The sequence below is a fragment of the Nothobranchius furzeri genome, chromosome 9 (genome assembly GCF_043380555.1).
Source record: "Nothobranchius furzeri strain GRZ-AD chromosome 9, NfurGRZ-RIMD1, whole genome shotgun sequence".
Taxonomy (NCBI): domain Eukaryota; kingdom Metazoa; phylum Chordata; class Actinopteri; order Cyprinodontiformes; family Nothobranchiidae; genus Nothobranchius; species Nothobranchius furzeri.
The window spans coordinates 31,701,824-31,722,423 of record NC_091749.1 but is presented as its reverse complement, the minus strand read 5'-3'; the positions used below and the strand labels follow the sequence as shown (position 1 = coordinate 31,722,423).

Below are 20,600 nucleotides of genomic sequence, written 5' to 3'. Positions count from 1 at the left end.
GAGCTTGTAGCTTAAATCTGGTTAGAGATAGAGGAATGTTGAAAATTAGAAAAATCTTCGGTATGAGCCAAGTTTTGAGATAGGACCAAATTCACTCACATAATTTGCATATTATAACGTCATCAGGTGGCAGCCATATTGGATTGCATCACATTTGCAGATTTTGGTTGTTTTTTTATGTTTTTGTCTTATTTTCTTAGTGTTGTTATTGTTTATGATACACATAAAAATATTCCTATGTAGACATATATAACTATGTATGTATGTATGTATATATATATATATAATATTTATGACTTTATTGGTATTTTGTTATGTTTACTGCGGATCAATCAAGAGCACTGTTTTTGGTGCTTCAGTGTCATTAACATATTTCACCCATCCCTTCTTTGGTTTATTTTGTTTATAATTGTTTTATATATATATATATATATATATATATATATATATATATATATATATATATATATATATAATAAACAAAATAATACTCAGAACAAATGCTTTGTGGCCATATTTGTCTGTTTTATGGGTTGTCCAGCCTCAAGGTAGACCTTCCCTTGAATGCGATGGTCATTTCATCCAAGGACAGTTCTTTCTGCGGACCATAGATGGATGAAAAGCGTGGAATTATCATCTCAATAATGAACAGTCTGTCATGACCTGGCTGACCCCTTTCAACACGCTCATTATTTGTTTACAAAGTGGAGAAAAGGAAGGATGATCTCAAATCTGTTTCTTGACATCTCTTTGCTGAAGCCAGTTGTGTATGTTAGCCAAAAGCCAGCCCAATAATCCTCAATCTCAGGCTTTTCCACAAGCCCCATGCAGAACTGAATGGCAATGAATGCCTTCATTTCTGGGACAGTTACATCGTACCAGTCATTATATCTGGAGCTAGATTTCAGTTCCTCCCTCTCTAAATACTGGTGAGCATATCAGTTAGTTTCAGTTGTGATGAGGGTCCAGAATTCCTCATCCAAAAAAGTTGACAGAAAATCAATGTGTTCTGAATTTGACTCATCCCTGTCCACAGTATCCAACTGGCTCATCAAAATGCCTGATCCCCTTGGAATACTGTTCCTCTTCTCCCAAACTAACCCAGCCATCATCATTATAATTGTCACTGAGGCTGTGTTGGGCCACCCCCCTGCTAGCAGTGATTGTTTTCCCGCAGTTCCTCCCCCTCCTGCTGCAATTCCCGCGGTTTACACCCCCGGGGCTGAATCGATCACCAGCGAAGTTTTCACCGGCCCGATCACCTACAGTGAAGGCAGCCTTGGTTAAAGTTACTGGTTTCAGTTCATTTCAGTGTGACAGGGTCACATTGGAGATTTTCAATTTGTCACTTTAGACATGCAGATGTTTACTCATAAGTACAGAAAAAGTTTAATTTTAGTTTTAAATTACCACGAAAACATATAAATCCTTCAAAAGTACACTATGATGGTCCTGAATAAGTGCTCCAAATGTATTTTATTCCCTACAACCCACTTAAATCAACCAACAAGAAAGGTAACCATGTTTGTCTTACATCATTAAAGGTTTAACACGCCAGATAAACATAAAGACGATGTTACGAACTACAAATGTTAGCATTTTGGGACCTGAGCTGCACTTCAAACTAAAAGAAAAAAATTTCATTTTGTGAAATTTACAACAATAAAATCTTTGAAATGGCCACACAGTCTGATGGAGGCTGACATTAGTGAGATGTTAACCACAAGCTGGCCAGCTAGGTGACACTCATCAATAGGTGTGTTTAAGGTTGTCTGGTGATGCTGGATTCTAGACTAGTCACAGTAACAGATCAACACCAATCCTACAGTCTGTATTTAATGATTGGCAAGTCAGGTGGTGGAAATGTCCTCCTGAACTGCCCAGGAAGGCATAATAAAACCAGCAGCCGTCTGTTCAGTCTGACCTTTTCCGTCAGCGCTCCTCCTCTGGCTCTCCCTTCTCTTTGTCTGAGCTTGTGTCTCCAGGATTCTGCTCCCTGTTGGGATCATTGTTCTGGTTTTTCTGCACTCCTTCTGGATCCGTCAGTGGTGCAGCTGGGTCTCTGATAACACCTTCCATCTCCACCTCCAGCTCCTCCTCAGTCTCCTCCTCCACTCGGCCCACGGAGTCCGGAATGATTTCCACCTCAATGTCCGAAGAGTCCTCACTCTCCTTGAACCACACCGTCTTCTGGCCCTCCCTGCGGCGTTGCTTTGCTAGGATCGACCTCATGCTGTAATCATCCATGTCTCCTCCACCCCTCCTCACTGCTGGGCTTCCCTTCGGGACGTGGTTGGTGAAGACCCCACAGGTGGAGCAGTGACGGCTTCGCCTGTCCAGAGGAAGGATCCGGCTCATGGGCTGGGGGAAGGTGCTGCGTCTGGGGACAATGTTCCAGCGTCTACTCCCTCGGTTTGGGTCACTCTCGTTCTGGAAGCCGTCGTTGGTGAACTGCAGGGAGTCTCTGTGGCCAGACCGAGGCTGTTCTGCCTGCAGGCACGGGCCCAGGCACTACAGGGTTGAAAAGAGACCCCATTACTACACCAAAACAGGTACTAGGGCTCATCCCTGGTGGAGTCATTTCTACCTTTGAATGATTCCGTGGTCAGTGCTCATTAATGATCAGAAACTAGTAAAAAAAAAACTAAGAAAATTGTTCAAAGAACATTTGATCAGGACCATTTTAAAGGAAGTCTGGCAGCTTGAAGAGCAAATATGAAGAAATGATGAATACTGGACAAGAACTTTCACATTGCACTGTAGTTAAATTACACACTTTCTTTGATGGAAACTCACCTCACATATTTTGTCAAAGCTTGCTTTTCCCTTCCACAAGCGAGAAATCAAGAAGCCAATCACAATAAGGCAGAGGACCAGGAGAGCTGCCATGACCAGGCCCAGGAGCGCCATGTCGCCTGGTCGGTAGCCCACATTGGAGGGGGATGGACTGGCGATGGCTGCAGAGAAACAAACAGGTGAGGGACACAACGGAGCATCTGAATAATTAAATATGTCCAGCTGATCAGTGCCAGGACTCCTCTGCAAGCTCCAACATGTGATTTCAGTATTTTTTATTTTTTTTGGAAACAATTTTATTCTCCAAAAATTAATTTTTTTGTCGAATATTTAGTGTGTAAAATTGTACCACTTTGTGTAAGGAAATGTTGCAGTGAGTGATCCAAAACCTCCTATGAAAACCACAATCAGACAATGGATTATAACATCCATCCATCAACAAACCATCCATCCATCCATCCATCCATCAACTAACCATCCATCCATCAACTAACCATCCATCCATCCATCCATCCATCCATCAACTAACCCACCCACCCCATACATCCATTCATCAACAAACCATCCATCCATCCATCCATCCATCCATCAACCCATCCATCCATCTGTCCAACTATCCATCCCTCTATCCATTCATCCACCCGTCCATCCATCTGTCTGTCCATTTATCCATCCATCCATCCATCCATCCATCCATCCATCCATCCATCCATCTACCTACCCATCCACTCATACATACATCTGTCCATCCATCCATCCATCCATCCATCCATCCATCCATCCATCCATCCATCCATCCATCAACCCATCCATCCATCTGTCCAACTATCCATCCCTCTATCCATTCATCCACCCGTCCATCCATCTGTCTGTCCATTTATCCATCCATCCATCCATCCATCCATCTACCTACCCATCCACTCATACATACATCTGTCCATCCATCCATCCATCCATCCATCCATCCATCCATCCATCCATCCATCTATCCATCCATCCATCCATCCATCTACCTACCCATCCACTCATACTGTACATACAGCCGTCCATCCATCCATCCATCCATCCATCAACTCAACACATTGGGGCAGCATTCACATCACCGCTGATGCTGAAATTGACTTATCCCTTTATATTTATATCACCATTAACATTTTTTTCCGTTTCAACTCCAGGGTGTTGTTGTAATCCATAACCAAGTGTATTTCTGTTGTTACAATTTTCAAAAATATTATTTCATGCAGGAAATCTGACAAAACGAAGTGATCAAATATGGACGTTGGACCGGTTCTGGTAAAAGAAATCCTAAAATAAAACACATGAACAAGTTAAAATAAATTTTATTTTTCAACAGTATAGATAATTATAAGAGACTTTAAAATAATCTAGCTAATTCTAGAACATTATATCACTGTTCAAAAATACAGAATATGTCACAGCATTTGAACAATATAGTATACTTTTATAAAAACAAATGACTGTAGACTATTTTTCAGAAGTTATTGAACAATAGATACTATTTCTTATCAAATATAGATTATCAGAATACTTTAGAATATTATATATTTGAGGATATGCCTCAATGTCATTCATCTCCTGTTCATCATCATCACTGATGGTGAGATTGGTTTGCACAGTAACTGTCCTCCATTTCCCAGAGAAATCTTAGTTTAAAACTGCTAAATATATTCAATATCATCCTTTTTATTATTACTATTAACACGAATATTAAGATTATGTCTAGAAAACAACAGATTTAATCTAAAATATTCATAATTTATTTTCCTTGTTCATGGCGTATGTTCAAATATGCAGATTTGATTTTCATGCAAAGATTTCACATACTTTATTTACAAGCGATATATCATTATTTAGCACAACTAGTCAACCTGGTGATGTGAGAGTTTTATAAACCTAGCATTGTTGCCTAGCACTGATGGTCGTCGGAGGGACCGGTGGCGCCTGTAATCGGCAATCTCGCCTCTGTCAGTGCACCCCAGGGCAGCTGTGGCTACATTGGAGCTCATCATCATCAGCGTGTGAATGTGTGTGTGAATGGATGAATGATACACTGTAGTGTAAAGCGCTTTGGAGTCCTCTCACTCTGAAAGGCGCCATACAAGTGCGGATCATTTATCTTTTGACCGTAAACAGGAGAGGAGACCGAGCAGTTTTCTGGTTCTGCAGACACACCAGTATTATAACCCCGCACTGATTGGTGGAATGGTGCCATGGAGCAAATTGTGACTAGCTTGATCTCTGATGATTGTTTGGGTGAAATCCTGTAATTCTAGGAGTTCATGAAAAACACCAACGTCATTTATGATGCGGGTGGAAGTGTTTAAATAAAGATATTGACCCTATAAAGGGTTACGTTTGGGCAGCCTTGTTTATCTTCATGATTTTTCTTTAGAAATTGTTGGTTGTTATGATAAAAAGTTTCAGTTACATATATCATGTAGGAGACACACACAGTGATGTTTGAGAAGTGAAACAAAGTTTATAGGATTTACAGAAAACATGCAACAATTGTTTAAACATAATTAGGCGGGTGCATAAATTTGGGCACTACAAAAAATAAATGAACTCAATATTTAGTAGATCATCCTCTCTTTAATTCACGCCACAGGTTTTCATTAACATTGAGGTCTGGGGACTACGATGGCCAATCCAGAACGTTCTACTTGTTCCTCTGCATGGATGCCTAAAGCCGGGCGTACACTGTGCGACTTTTTCACTTTTTTGAGACGATTTTCCACTCGTGCGAGAATCCACGACATCGGGGCGAGTTTTGCGCTGAGTGTCGTGTAGTGTACAGGGGGTTGACCAGCTACCGATCAGCAATCGTGAGCTCGCACGGACTTCTGGCGTGTTTAATATTTCGCTCGTCCCTCGTGAGGGTATCGCACTGTTGAAGCGGCGCTGCGAGCAGCTGCGACCCAAAAAGTATCAGAACCGCTCACGGCGCATGCACAATCCTGCATCAACGCCGCTCCCCGCTATTTCCCTAATAACACACGTTGTTCGTTTTTGTTTCTACACGTTTTTTACTCACAAAGATTGTCAAGAAAGCGTGTTTGTTGTGTTCATGTCAAATTAAACTGATCACAAAACACAGATTTACTTTCTTTCTTTATTTCGTTCATCCAACCCCCATAAATCCCTGTGTGTCCTCCTGCAGCACTCCCGAAGGACAACAGGCAAAACAAGACAAAAAAAAGTCTGACGTGTTGAGTAAAAACTGCTATTTTTAGCATATTTTCAGGGCCGACGTGTTGCTACCAGACGTACAGTGTGAGCAGTCAGGTCGCATGCGAGAACAGGGTCGTACAGTGTGAGCACATGACTCGTGAGATCTGCCCTGCGAGGAAGTCGTACAGTTTGAGCTGAAGCTGAGTGCTACGAGTGAAAAAGTCGCACAGTGTACGCCCGGCTTTAGTAGATGTTGAGCAGTGTTTAGGGTTGTTGTCTGCTGATATTGAGTGGAATCCATGCGTCCCTCAACTTTAACAAGATTCCCAGTCCCTGCACTGGTACACAGCCCAAAGCATGATGGAACCACCACCATGTTTTACTGTAGGTAGCAGATGTTTGTCTTGGAATGCTGTGTTCTTGTTTTATCAGTCCACAGCACCTTATTCCATAACGAAGCTGGCTTGTCCAAATGTGCTTTAGCAAACCTCAAGCAGCTCTGGTTGTGCTGTGGGTGGAGAAAAGGCTTCCTCTGCATCACTCTCACATGCAGCATCTCCTTGTGTAAAGTGCACTGACTAGTTGGAACGATTCACAGTGCAGAAAGATGATGGTGTAGGTCTTTGGTGCTGGTCTGTGGGTTGACTGACTGTTCTCACCATTCTTTGCTTCTGTTGATCTAAGATTTTTCTTGGTCTGCCACATGGAGCCTTAACTTGAACTGTGCCTGTGGTAGTGTTGATTTCGTCGACTAAATGTTTTCAGTTTCATTGAATTTTTGTTTGTTTGTTTTCTTTCAAGACAAAGCTACTTTTGATGACTAAAATGAAATGAAAACACAAACAACAATAAAGAGTAAATTACGACAAATATTCGTTGATGAATAGGAGACGACAATGAAAATGGACAGAAAAAAACACCAATCAGCAAATGGAAAAGGCGGGACTAGACGAGAAAAGAATCAATCAGAGTCCGTGGCCGGCTGCTGTTTGAACAAGCTATAGCTAACCAGACATCCTATACTAATGTTTATGCCGGTAAAAGTTATGTCTGAAGAGAGAACATATCCACGGCTGGAGTAAAAGCAGTAGATGTGATGACCTTGATCGATCTGTTCAATAAAAACTAACAAATACAACTAAAAACATTTCTTCTGCATTATTAACACATTTTAATGTTTTGATGGTATGATGCCATTTTCTGTCATGTTTACCAATATTACTGCACATTATGCAGATTAGTTTATTTTATCAATACTGAGAGGCACAATTTCAGACTGTCAGTGTTCATTTTGGTATTTTTCTAAAAATATTGTTTTAGAAACAATTGTAAATATAGTTTTATTGATCCAAAGTGTGAAATGTGAATTTTTCATATTTCTTTACAGTAGCTGTAGTTAACATTTACATGGATTTTAGTAAACTAAAATAAGACTTAAACCAATACAAATTGGACAACTAAATTCTGATGAAAATCACAAATTATTTTAGTCAAAGGACTACGGCTACACCAAATTAAAATTAACACTGGCTTGTGGTCTTCCATGTTCCTAACTGTGGAAACAGACAGCTGAAATCTCTGAGGCAGCTTTCTGTATCCTTCCCCTAAACCAGTGGTTCCCAACCTTTTTCCCAAGGGACCCCGTTTTTTACCAGTAAAATTTTTGACGAGCCCCTCCCATTCTCTCTTCCAGTACAAACATTATTAAGAAATGATAAAATTGTTCAAGCACATTTTAGTATGCTTTGACTCAATAGATAACAGTAATAGTAGGCTCCAGTACAGAACAAAGTCATTAACAAAACCAAACAGAGCATAATGTGCTTGACAGTTTGTATTACTTTTCTGAACACATTGTTTCTTGTAAACACTGATAAATCAATCATTCCTTTCAATAAACATTTGACACATAAAAAATACACTGAGCAAAATGTACTTAAATGTGTATATTACTGTTTATACTAGATTATTTACTGTAAAGGCTGTGATTAATCAACCAGTCCTATCTTTAATGAACTTTTGACACTTGAAAATAAAACGGTGAGCTGAGCAAAATGTTCTTAAAAGTGTGTTACTTTTTCTGTACTAATTATTTCCTGTCTTAATATCAGTAAACTTTTCACTCATGAAAAAAATGTGAGCAAAATGTAGGCTATAAACAAGTAATAAATGAAGTTTTAACCCCTTAAAGTGGAGAGGTCCTGGCGACCCACTGAGAGGCTTTGGCGCCCCCTTGTGGGGTCGGGACCCCCAGGTTAGGAACCACTGCCCTAAACCATGATGGGGAACAATCTTTGTTTTCAGCTCGTGTGAGAGTTGTTCTGAGACCTCCATGTTGTTACTCTTCAGAGAATATTCAATGAGGAGGGAAACTTACAATTGGCGCCATTAAATTCTCTTTCTCGTATTGGATTCAACTGTGTACAGAGGTCAAGGGTCATTGAGCTTACCAAACCAATGTAGAGGTCCAATAATTAGTTCTAAAGGCTTAGAAATCAATAAAAAACAGTTCCCAAATGTATGTATCTGACTAATTTGTTTTAAACAATTATTTTCACACTTTCTGTAAATCCTGTAAACTTTGTTTCACTTGTCAAATATCACTGTGTGTGTGTCCTATATGATGAATTAATTATTTTATAGTAACAACCAACGATTTATACAGAAAAATCATGAAGATTAACAAGGCTGCCCAAACCTTTGCATCCGACTGGGATATTATTGATGTTCGCCACATGGAACAAGTGGCTTTTTCCAACCTGGAGTTGGACATTCAGCTTTATCTGCTGCATCTGAAGATTCTTCATGGTCCAAGTTTGATGACACCAAAATCATCCTCAAAAAGCAGGGATACAATCTAAGACCTCCCAACTTGCAGACTTTTGATACTTGGCTGCAACTAGAAGTTCTGTCTACAAACAGTACCGGAAAAAAGTCTACGTTTTACTGCAAACACAATGCTATTGCACAGTCATCAAATAGTCCTCAGTAGGGCACCATGGTCCTCAAGTACCCCATCATAAGTATGGATGGGAATACTACCACTCACCCTTACTTCTCATTGTGAGGGCACTGACCCAGCTGTGGAACATGACTTCATTTTAACACAAAAATAAACAAAAGCTGTGTGAAAGTATGTTTCAGACATTAATCTAAGTTAACCTCTTTATTTTGTCTGAAAGATTATTTTCTGTATGTTTGTGAGAATATTTTCATTCTTGATTCTTAAAAATGATTCAGCTCAAAGTTTCTATCAAATGACATTTAGAAGAAATCTGTTTAATAGAAAATAACCATCAAGCTCATTTCTGGTGAGTTGCTTGGGGTTTATTAATGAGTCTGAATGATGCACGTAAAAACTAGAGCAGGACTGGTTTATAACGAGAATACCATTGTTATTGTGTTCGTCACATAGAGGCAGGAGCACCTAATTGTTCACATTATCAGTCCTGTATTTCTCTACAATATGACCTTAAATAAAAGCTAAAACAAGACAGCAGTGATGTCCCTACCAGGTAGGACCTGAACTGAGAGCGCTGCAGTTCCAAACTCGCCTGTTGTTGAGTCCACCGCTCGGACCTGCAAGTAGAAGATGTTTCACAACAGAAAGAGTCAGGAAGTGTGAGAAGACTCTTTTCATTTGTCTTATTAAAAAAGAATCTGCAACGTCAGACACCTGAAGTGCAAAGGACTCGGTCTTTACGACCCTCTTCAGAATCACAAACCCTTCAGAGGTCACGTTGACGTAGCTGCTGTACTGAACCTCGTACTTCATATCTGGGTTCACACCCTGTTGCATACAAACACAGAGAAATAACTGATAAATTACGTGTTAAAGTCTTCCTCTTGGTGTTTGGCTTAAGAGCTGAATTTAAAGCAGCTTTGGGCAACATCTTCATGTCATCTCCATGTCATCCTATGCAACCTTGGAGGAGGAAAATTTAAACAACAAATTCTGAGTTACTGGACTGCTAACGTGCTCTGCCAAAAAACGGGTTATTTCTCAGTTAGTACGTTGTAGGATTTTAAAATTTAAAAAGGTCATTCTCTCATTTTTTAATACATTTGCCATAGTCTCTAGTAGGAATGCCTTGTAAGTCGTACTCTGGTGAAAAAACGGCTCAGGTGCACCTGTTTCAGCATGGATAATTCAGCCAGAGGAGAAAGTAGCTTCAGACGGCAGGATGTGGCGTCTTATTTCCTGATATTTGAAAATCTAACCTCTGACTGGCTAACAGTAATGTGACTCTACCACTGAATCTGGTTGTTGTGCAACGCTGATGTTTTACCTCGACAAATAACAAAAGCCTGGAGTAGTTCTGCCATGTGGTGGAGTTGCTAATGCTAACGTTAGCGTCTACTAGCAGAGATATTCTTTGCTGTTTCATGGACGCTAAACCAACAGCAGCCTTCCCCGTCGTGAGTCAAGATGGGTGAGTCCATGACTGTTAAGTGACAGTGTGACGTAGATCTGTCAGCCTTTTCAAATCCTAGAGTTTGCAGGAGACTAGTTTCATGCTTAACCTGCATGTTAAACTTCCTCTTTAAGGAAACTTAATAAGTGACGATAAAATCAAAGATGTATCTCCTCCAGCAGGTCGACAGCATCTGAATTTCTTGTGTTTAAGAAGCAGGAACAAATCCACCTGAAACAGGAAATGGCTCTCCAGCTGATCAAACAACGTTCAAAGAACAATTTTAATGGTCATCTGGACATTTTACTCGTTTGAAGCAAAACAAAGAACCCAGAGACGAGACAGTTGTATTCCTGCTCCTCTCAATCGTGAATTTAATAAAGAACCTTAGATCTTATACAAGTTATTGACTAGAAAATCAAATGTTTCATTTCATTTTTCATTTTCTTTATTCCCAACATTAAAAAACAGGATTTATTTCTTACATAAATTTCATCCAGAATCCTTCTGACAGATGACATAACCACAGAAAAGTCACTCACACCGGCGAAGTCTTCGTCCCGGGCTCGGACCCTGAAGGGTCGGTTGGTGCTTCGGTCTCTGAGTATCATGCTCTCTGGGATGGAGCTGGTGTAAATAAATCCTTCATATCTCTCCCTCTCAAATCGAGGAGGATTCCTGCTCTTCTTCATCACATCGAAGGTCACCTGTGTGACTGCAAACTGATCTCTGTTGGTCACCTGTGATGCCTGATGGACACCAGGAAAGGAAACATTTTTACTTTAGAATAAGTTGAATTATTCAGCTTCCTGTTGAAAATGACAAAGGAACACGTTTGTGTCTTCTACCAGAACAGTCAGGATGATTGGGCCAACGATATCCACAGCTTTAGTCATCGTGATGTTCCCCGTTTCTTCATCAATTTGAAAAATATTTCCTTCATTTCCTGATAAGAAAAAGAGATTTCTTCATAAAAATTTATTTTTATGTCATTAAAACCCCTCTGGAAAACTATCATGCCTGACATGTCATGTGACCAAAGAACATCAGTTGACCATTGAGCAGGATTGATGGTTTATCCCTTGAGGTCCACGTGGCAGGGGTGAGGTGGTGCTCACTCCTCACCCCTGCCATGTGGACCCAAGGGATAAAGCATCAACCCTGCCCTGCTCAATGGTCAACTTTCCTTCCGGGGTAACCCATTAGGACTGTGGGAGGGTTAAAAAAACACTCAAAAGCTTAATAAGAACCAAATACCATCATGATACAATATTAAAAATCAAAGATTTTTAATCCAAACCTCTCAGTATTTTATAGCTGATCTGTTCGCTCCGGTTCTTGTCTCCATCCCTGGCAAACACCGGTCCAGGCTCCAGAACCAATGGGCCTTCCTGGGGTTATAATTAATTGGTCATCACTTCATTGATTTTGAGAGATATAAGAAACTTCTTCTACCAGAGTTGTTCAATGCAAACATTTTCCAAATCAAATTTTGTTTGTTTGTCTCACAGTGATCTGAAATCCTCTTCAGGGTGCTCTTGAACGCACCACTAGTTGTATTGATTCCTTAAGTTAGAATGGTCATTGGTGTTTGATGTTTCAATACATAAAACAATCTAAGGTCTGTAAATCACTCACCTCCTTCTCTGTGAGGTTAACTTTGCCTCTGTAGCCGCTGCTCACACACAATTTGGCATTTCCTAAATTTGCCCTGAGACAGGGCTGAAACCACGGGGGGCGGTTGTCCACGTCCTTCACATGAACCGTGATGGTGGCCACAGAGGTGAAGAATGGCTCATCAGAGGCTGAACCGTTAAAGGTGTCCTGGAAGAAAAACCACATCTCAAACCAACGTTTGCAGGAGACAGGAGGTTCTGGTTCTGTTAAAAACAGCTTCCTGTACCTGTACATGTAGCAACAGAGAGATCTTCTGGACAACATCATAATCCAGGAGGCTTCTCACAAGTATTCTTGGTGTGTTTATGTTCTCCAGACGGAAATATTTGTCCTGGGTTAGCAGGCAAAGAGCAATAACTGTACGTTTCTTTTCACCTAAACACGTCTAAGTTCTGTCATTCTTTGGAATAACAATCAAACTACTGCAGAAAATATGGAGAAAGTCAAATTAAGTTAAGAAATCCTACAAATACGTATAAATATGGTCAATGTAACCATATTCACATGCTATAAATACACAAAAATAACAGCTTTTCGGCAAAAATAGAGAAATACAAACCAAACAAAGTGTAAGCCCAATCCTTAACTAGAATCCAAACGGGAATGGATCAGTTTTGGTACATTTAATGGGACATGAATGTAAACTGCCTGGCCAAAAAATAAGTTGCCACCTGCATTTAACTAAGCAAATAGGTACAAGCTTCCTATTGGATAATTACTGCATGTTATTTTAGCTGGTAACAGGTTACTTAACCCCAATTGGTTCCAATGAGTTGAAGGACACATCTGGTGGTTGTGGAAAATATGTTTGAGAAGGGTCAGATCATTGGCATGCATCAAGCAGAGAAAACATCTAAGGATAAACAACTAAAACTGGGTTAAGAACTGTCCAACGTATTATTAAAAACTGGAAGGATAATGGGGACCCATCGTTTTCTAGGGAAAAATGTGGCTGTAAAAAAGATTCTGAATGATTGTGATCAACAGCTACTTAAATGTTTGATGAAATCAAATCAAAGAAAAGCAGAAGTAGAACTCAGGGCTATGTTTAATAGTGAAAGAAAGAGCATTTCCACACCCGAAATGTGAAAGGAACTCAAAGGATTGGGACTGCATAGTTGTGTAGCATAAGAAAACCACTGATCCGTGAGCTAAACCAGAAAAAAAGGCTAAAGGAAGCATGAAGGTTGAACTCTGAAGCAATGGAAGAAGGTCATGTGGTCTGATGAGTCCAGATGGCCCTGTTCCGGAGTGATGGGTGCATCAGAGTAAGAAGAGAGGCAGATTAAGTGATGCACCCATCATGCCTAGTGCCTAATGTACAAGCCTGTGGGGGCAGTGCTATGATCTGGGGTTGTTGCAGTTGGTCAGGTCTAGGTTCAGCAACAGGATGTGTTCCAAGAATGAGGTCAGCTGACTACCTGAATATCCTGAATGACCAGGTTATTCCATCTTCCCTGATGGCATGGGCACAGAGTCCACACTTTAACCCCATCGAGAATCTTTGGGATGTGCTGGAGAAGGCTTTGTGCAGCGGTCAGACTCTACCATCATCAATGCAAGATCTTGGAGAAACATTAATGCAACACTGGATTGAAAAAATTTTGCGACATTGCAGAAGCTTATCGAAACAATGCCACAGTGAATGTTTGCTGTAACGAAAGCTAAAGCGGTTCAACAAAATATTAAAGTGTGTGATCTTGTCTGGTGGCAACTTTGATTTTGGCCAGGCAGTGTATGTAAAAACATGCAAATTCAAAGAAGAAGAATATAAAGCTGGTGAGAGTGTTACCGTTGCAGGCTCTAAGCGATAATAAAGTGGTTCTGAATCTACATCGGTGGCTTCAATCAGTCCAACGCTGGAGTTAACCGGCAGCAACTGCAGGAAATAAAACTGAAAGAGTCAAGAAAGAACCAGTAACACACAAACTGATGCAAGATGTGTGAGTCCAACACTTCACCTCATTTAGGTCCAACACGTAGTGGTTCTGAGCAAAGTTTGGTGGGTTATCGTTCATGTTTTCTACCAGAACTTCAACAGACTCATTCACCTTTAAGAAACATAACAAGCTCAGTCTGAACCAGTCTGAAACTGTGAAAATGGAAAAGTTAAGTTCGTAATGTGGGATGCTCACAGTTCTGGCGCCGGCTCTGCTGCACCTGACCCAAACCACCAGAGTTGGACTGAGTAAAGACTGAAACAACAGCAGGTAAAAAGTTAGAATGCGATGGGGAAAGTTCCCTGTGGAGGATTGGATGAAATCTCCTCAAACGCGTGAATCTTGAGAAGTTTGGTTGGACTTTATCCTCCCAACCCAAAACATCCTGGTATTCTGGTATTGTACACACAAAACTACACACATGAACATGGTTAAAAGGGAAGCAACTATAGCAGAGTTGCTTTTTACTTATCAGTATTTTTTCAACTTAGTGTTTTGTGTGAGCTGGATTGGATTGAGCTCTGCAATCAAGATCTCGGACAAGCCCCCAATGCTACCATCTGGCTCTTTGAGCTGCAACAAAATGAATTCCATGATATAAATTATGTTAAATTAATTATTTGCTTGATTATGAAATAATTCAGCTCAACAATATCTGTAATAAAGGGAAACTGTTTGGTTTCACAGATTAGTGACTCATCTCAAGGAGAGCCAATGCTATAAATAATATGTTTTACAGAACAAATCTGTTATTCTATTATTTCTATTTTACTTTCATGGTTGTTCTTTGGTGACTTTTACTAGAAATAAAATCAATGTTAACTGTGAGCAAAATACAAAATTATGTTCACAAAGGATAAAAGTGAATAAACAAATATCAACTGAGTTATTTCAGTAAATAATATGTCAAAAAAAATTAAACATATTAACTTTGAACGCTGCTCCTCAAGAAATTACTAGGACAAAGACAAAAAAATCTCATTACTACTACTACATACATTATGCACTATGATATCAGCATATCAGTTTCAGAGAATCTGAAGGGGGAATGGTATTATTGCTGGGACACACTTTGAAAAATATGGTCAAGTCAAGTAGCTTAACATAAAAAAGAAAATAGGAAGTAAATAATGCAGAAACAGCATCTGTTTGGTTATCTTTCTTTAAAACAGTTATTATTTCACCTCATAGTCCAGTCCTCTCTTCACCATCAGGATGTTTCCTCTGATGTAGAACAGATCGTCAGGGTTCACTGCAACGCTCATGCTCACATCGCTGCTAGAGATTATTTTAACCACCTGGACGTCCGCTGTGTTGTTTTCCGGGATGGTCACGGGTCCAGGAGGTACCGTGCAGACTGCAGGAGAGGCAGCACAGTCATCAGGCAAAGACTGAATATACTAAAACTCAAGCAGCCGTGGAACATTGGGGACTCAACAACAGAACCTCATCTGGACCATCATGTGTCATCCACTCAGAGAATATGTAGCTTCTAGCTTAAAATGAAAAATGACCCGTACTTGTGTAGCACGTTTCAGAGTCAGAGGACTCCAAAGCTCTTTACACTATCATTCATCCATTCACACACACATTCACATGCTGGTGATGATGTAGCCACAGCTGCCCTGCGGCGCAGTTACAGAGGCGATGCTTCCAAGCACAGGCTCCACCGGTCACTCCGACCGCAGTCAGGGAAGGTTTAGTGTCTTGCCCAAGGACACAACAACAGAATTCAGTGCCAGGAGTCAGGATCAAACCTACAACCTTCTGATTACTGGACAAGCCGCTCCACCTCCTGAGTTTCTGCTGCCCCTATGAGTCATGACTTTATGAATAAATCCCATAACCTTTAATTAAAATTTAACCAAACTCCTTTTTGGTCATTAAAGCATCCTGCAGCCAGTCACAATCCAGTACATCCAGTACAGAGCATCTAGATCAGGGGTGCCCAATCTTGGTCCTGGAGGGCTGGTACGCAGCAGATTTTGTGGTTTCTCTGTTCCAACACACTTGATTTAGTGATTGAATCACCTGTGAAGCAGCTCATCAGGCTCTGCAAAATCAGAAGCAGGGTTAAAGCTAAAACCTGATGGACACCGGCCCTCCAGGACCAGGATTGGAAACCCTTGATCTAAATAAACAGATCATAAACAGGCACACATTCCTGGTCGCTCTGTCACACTGATCTCAGATCAGATCTACTCACGTCTTTGAGCCCAACAAACTGTACAAAAGCAGACGGCAGCCACACATCCGAGGAGAACATTATCAGGTTTGCTCTTCAATTTCACTTCCATGTCCTGATTTCAGAGGCAGCAACAAATGAAGTCCTGAGGAGGATGAGGAGCCCGTGGTACCAGCTGGTACCCCGCCACATAATGGTCCGTCTGTGCTGCCCGGAGAGTGGGAGTCGACTACAGTTCCAATGTTTGTGACTTCATCTTACTACCACATATTGCATTAAATGCCTGCCAGAAGTGGACTTGCAGCCTCCCACTAAAATACTTGCATCTCTTTTAGCTGGACGACTCATTCTGTACTGGAAGTCCCAGTGCATTCTGGGAGGAATCCAGCAGAGGAACGCTGGCAGCTGGAAACATTTCTGACCTCCCCAGCCATGGTTCAGGTCAAGAAAATAGAAACATTTGGTCAGAAGATTTAAGTCTGAATAACCAAATCAGAAGAAGAAAACTTCAAATGAACTTAAAAAAATATGTTGCAGATCTAAAAAATGTAAATCTTTTAGAATTAAAACTTTAAACAGTAATGCTAATCCCAGCAGGACTAAAAATTGTAGCTGTGAGGATTAGCTACATTTATTAAATGACCAATAGGATGCGATATTCCATTTAAATATGAATTATCAATCTGACTGGTCTTTGAATATTTGAACTAATATTACCTTTAGGTTCTTTGACTATTCAGGGAACACACATTTCATATTAATTCAGACAGAGTCAAGTATATAGTTATAAAAATGAATTTAATTATATTTTCATAAACTAATGGTTATACATGACACAGTATGAATGAAATGATGGTTGTACAGGATGGCAGATGGTGGAATGTGAGCTAGATGTTTGTAGCAAAACCTTGTAAGTGTCTGAGAGATCTTGTGATGTCTGGGTTGTAAAATCAGTTTGTCCGTGTGGTTGGATAGGTTAGAGACTATTCATAAAACCAGCCGACGCCATTTGAGCCGACACACCCTTTGTGTTGAAGGTCCCTGTGCTATCAAGAAGTTGGAATAGACACTGCTGGTAGGACGGACCTCTGGGCAACAGAACCCATAGCTCAGCTCCGAGCACGACCTGTCTAGTCTGAGATACCCTCCAGGTGACGGCAGGAAACTGGCGTTTCTATTTTGCCTCTGAGGCTGTTGTGCCTGATATCACTCACAGGTGTTGCAGAGTGACTGTGACCTTAGTCAAAAGAGAGAATGGTTCCAAATGCTTGCTCACCTGATCTGCCTAATTAGGTGGCCGCTGAAGGACTGGCTAGATCAGGAAGTGTTCTAGTTTTTATCAACTGTTTGTTGACAAATTTAGACAAATCAGAATTTGACAAGTTTAAAGGCGTTACCAAAGACCTCAGAAAATCACGCCTTCACTCAGATACTTAGAGGTTAACTCCTAGTGTGAAGCAAAAAGTTTAAACATGAATAATAATATGATATTATTGTGTTTAAACTGATGAATGAAATGACTAAAATCAACAAATACTGATGTGGTGTAATGTAACATCTGAAAATAATCATTACAGGAAAAATATTCATTTTAACTCATCACTGATTAATGCACATATTATTTATATGCTTTGGATTTAAACATCTTGTTCATTCAACAGAATATGATTATGAGGAGTTTTAAAGTCATTTATGTCAGGAAAGATAAGCTTTACTCGGAGAGTAAAAGTCTCGTCTTCTGCCAGAGACCTTTGGCTTCAGCTAATGTAAAGGGAATCAGGAGAAGGGTTTATTATGGCTTCACTTGTTGGCAACACGGGTGTAGAGCAGTGTGTTTACTGGTTTGGAGACCAGTCCTCTGTTTAATTCTGCACAGAGAAAGAGTCTGGGAACTTTCCTTTTCAAATAACCCCACCCAGTGAGAATTCTAACCAAGCCAATCAGCGCTGAGTATCGTACATGACACACCATAATGCCGAGTTTATCGAACATGGTGACTGAAGTGGAGTTCGCTGCAGTTCCTTCCTTTCTTCTAAATGATTTGAACATGTCTTTAAAACCACAACAAGTAGAAGCGCTAAAAGCCTTTCTTCTAAACAAAGATGTTTGCGCTGTCGTCAAATTTTTACTATAGCTAAAAAACTACAGCGTCGCTGACGTCACACACAGCAATGCTCAGTTTCTCATAAACAACAAAGACAGTGGTGTTTTGTTATTGGACTTCTGTGCCAGTCATGGATTGTCCATAATGAACACCATGTTCAGACATAAAGGTGTCCATATGTGCTCTTGGCACCAGGATACCTTGGGCCGCAGCTCGATGATCGACTTTGTTGTTGTTTCATCTGACCTGCGGCCACATGTCTTGGACACTCGGGTGAAGAGAGGGGCGGAGCTGTCAACTGACCACTACCTGGTGGTGAGTTGGCTCAGATGGTGGGGGAGGATGCCGGTCAGACCAGGCAGGCCCAAACGTATCGCGAGGGTCTACTGGGAACGTCTGGCAGAGTCTCCTGTCAGAAGGAGCTTCAATTCCCACCCCCGACAGAACTTCTAAAATGTTCCGGGGAGGCAGGGGACATTGAGTCTGAATGGACCCTGTTCCGTGTCTCCATTGTTGAGGCGGCCGACCGGAGCTGTGGTTGCAGAATCATCTGTGCCTGTCGTGGTGGCAAACCCCGAACCCGCTGGTGGACACCGGCGGTTAGGGATGCTGTCAAGCTGAAGAAAGAGTTCTATCAGGTCTTTTTGGCCTGTGGGACTCCAGAGGCAGCTGACGGGTACCGGCAGTCCAAGCGGAATGTGGCTCGACTGGTCGCCAAGGCAAAAACCCGGGCATGGGACGAGTTCGGTGAGACCATGGAGCAAGACTTCCGCATGGCTTCAGGGAGATTCTGGCCCACCATCCGGCACCTTGGAGGGGGAAATCAGTGGGCTACCAACACTATCTATAATGGGGACGGTGTGCTGCTGACCTCTACTCAGGACGTTGTGGATCGGTGGGCAGAATACTTCGAAGACCTCCTCAATCCCACCAACATGTCTTCCAGTGAGGAAGCAGAGTCTGGCGACTTTGGGTTGGCCTCTCAAATCTCTGGTGCTGAGGTCACTGAGGTGGTTAAAAAGCTCCTTTGTGGCAAGGCTCCGGGGGTGGATGAGATCCGCCCAGAGTTCCTTAAGGCTCTGGATGTTGTGGGACTGTGTTGGCTGACGCGGCTCTGCAATATCGCGTGGACATCGGGGGCAGTCCCACTGGATTGGCAGACCGGGGTGGTGGTCCCCTTATTTAAAAAGGGGGACCGCAGGGTGTGTTCCAACTGCAGGGGGATCTCACTCCTGAGCCTTCCTGGTAAGGTCTATTCAGGGGTTCTGGAGAGGAGGGTCCGTCGGATTGTTGAACCTCAGATTCAGGAGGAGCAATGTGGTTTTCGTCCTAGCCATAGAACACTGGACCAGCTCTGTACCCTTAGGGGGATCCTGGAGGGTGCGTGGGAATTTGCCCAACCAGTCTACATGTGTTTTTTGGATTTGCAGAAGCCATTTGACCGTGTCCCTCGGGGGGCCCTGTGGGGGTACTTCGGAAGTATAGGGTACCAGGCCCTCTGATACGAGCTGTTAGGTCCCTGTATGACAGTGTCAGAGCTTGATCCGCATTGCCGGCAGTAAGTCAGGCTCATTCCCAGTGAGAGTAGGACTCCGCCAAGGCTGCCCTTTGTCACCGATTCTGCTTGTAACCTTTATGGACAGGATTTCTAGGTGCAGCCAAGGTGTGGAGGGCATCTGTTTTGGTGGCCTGAGGATCAGGTCTCTGCTTTTTGCAGATGATGTGGTCCTGTTGGCTTCATCAGAACGTGATCTTCAGCTTTCGCTGGAGCGGTTTGCAGCTGAGTGTGAAGCAGCTGGGATGAGAATCAGCTCCTCTAAATCTGAGACCATGGTCTTGATTCGGAAAACGGTAGAATGCCTTCTCCGGGTCAGGGATGAGGTCCTGCCCCAAGTGGAGGAGTTAAAGTATCTCGGGGTCTTGTTCACGAATGAGGGAAAACTGGAATGTGAGATCGATAGGCGGATTGGTGCTGCATCTGCAGTGATGTGGACGTTGTACCGGTCTGTCGTGGTGAAGAGCAAGCTGAGTCAGAAGGCAAAGCTCTCGATTTACCAGTCGATCTACGTTCCTACCCTCACCTATGGTCATGAGCTTTGGGTAGTGACCGAAAGAACGAGATTGTGGATACACGCGGCCGAAATGAGTGTTCTCCAAAGAATGGCTGGGCTCTCCCTTAGAGATAGGGTGAGAAGCTCGGTCATTTGGGGGGGGGGGGGGGGGGGGGGGGGGGCTCGGAGCAGACCCGCTGCTCCTCCACATCGAGAGGAGCCAGTTGAGGTGCCTCGGGC

General features: G+C 42.0%; 1 protein-coding gene across 1 annotated transcript; it reads right to left on the bottom strand.

The window, feature by feature from the left end:
- Positions 1–1,459: 1,459 nt before the first annotated feature.
- cdhr5a (cadherin-related family member 5a) lies at positions 1,460–16,408 on the bottom strand. The gene is made up of 14 exons (XM_015954040.3): positions 16,227–16,408; positions 15,205–15,377; positions 14,216–14,275; positions 14,042–14,131; positions 13,873–13,959; positions 12,307–12,411; positions 12,042–12,227; positions 11,704–11,794; positions 11,252–11,349; positions 10,946–11,152; positions 9,665–9,778; positions 9,501–9,567; positions 2,797–2,957; positions 1,460–2,511 (listed from the first exon to the last, which is right to left on the bottom strand). The coding sequence occupies exons 1-14, from the start codon at positions 16,315–16,317 to the stop codon at positions 1,933–1,935; spliced, it is 2,109 nt and encodes a 702-aa protein (XP_015809526.1). The 5' UTR covers positions 16,318–16,408; the 3' UTR covers positions 1,460–1,932.
- Between the last annotated feature and the right edge of the window lie 4,192 nt (positions 16,409–20,600).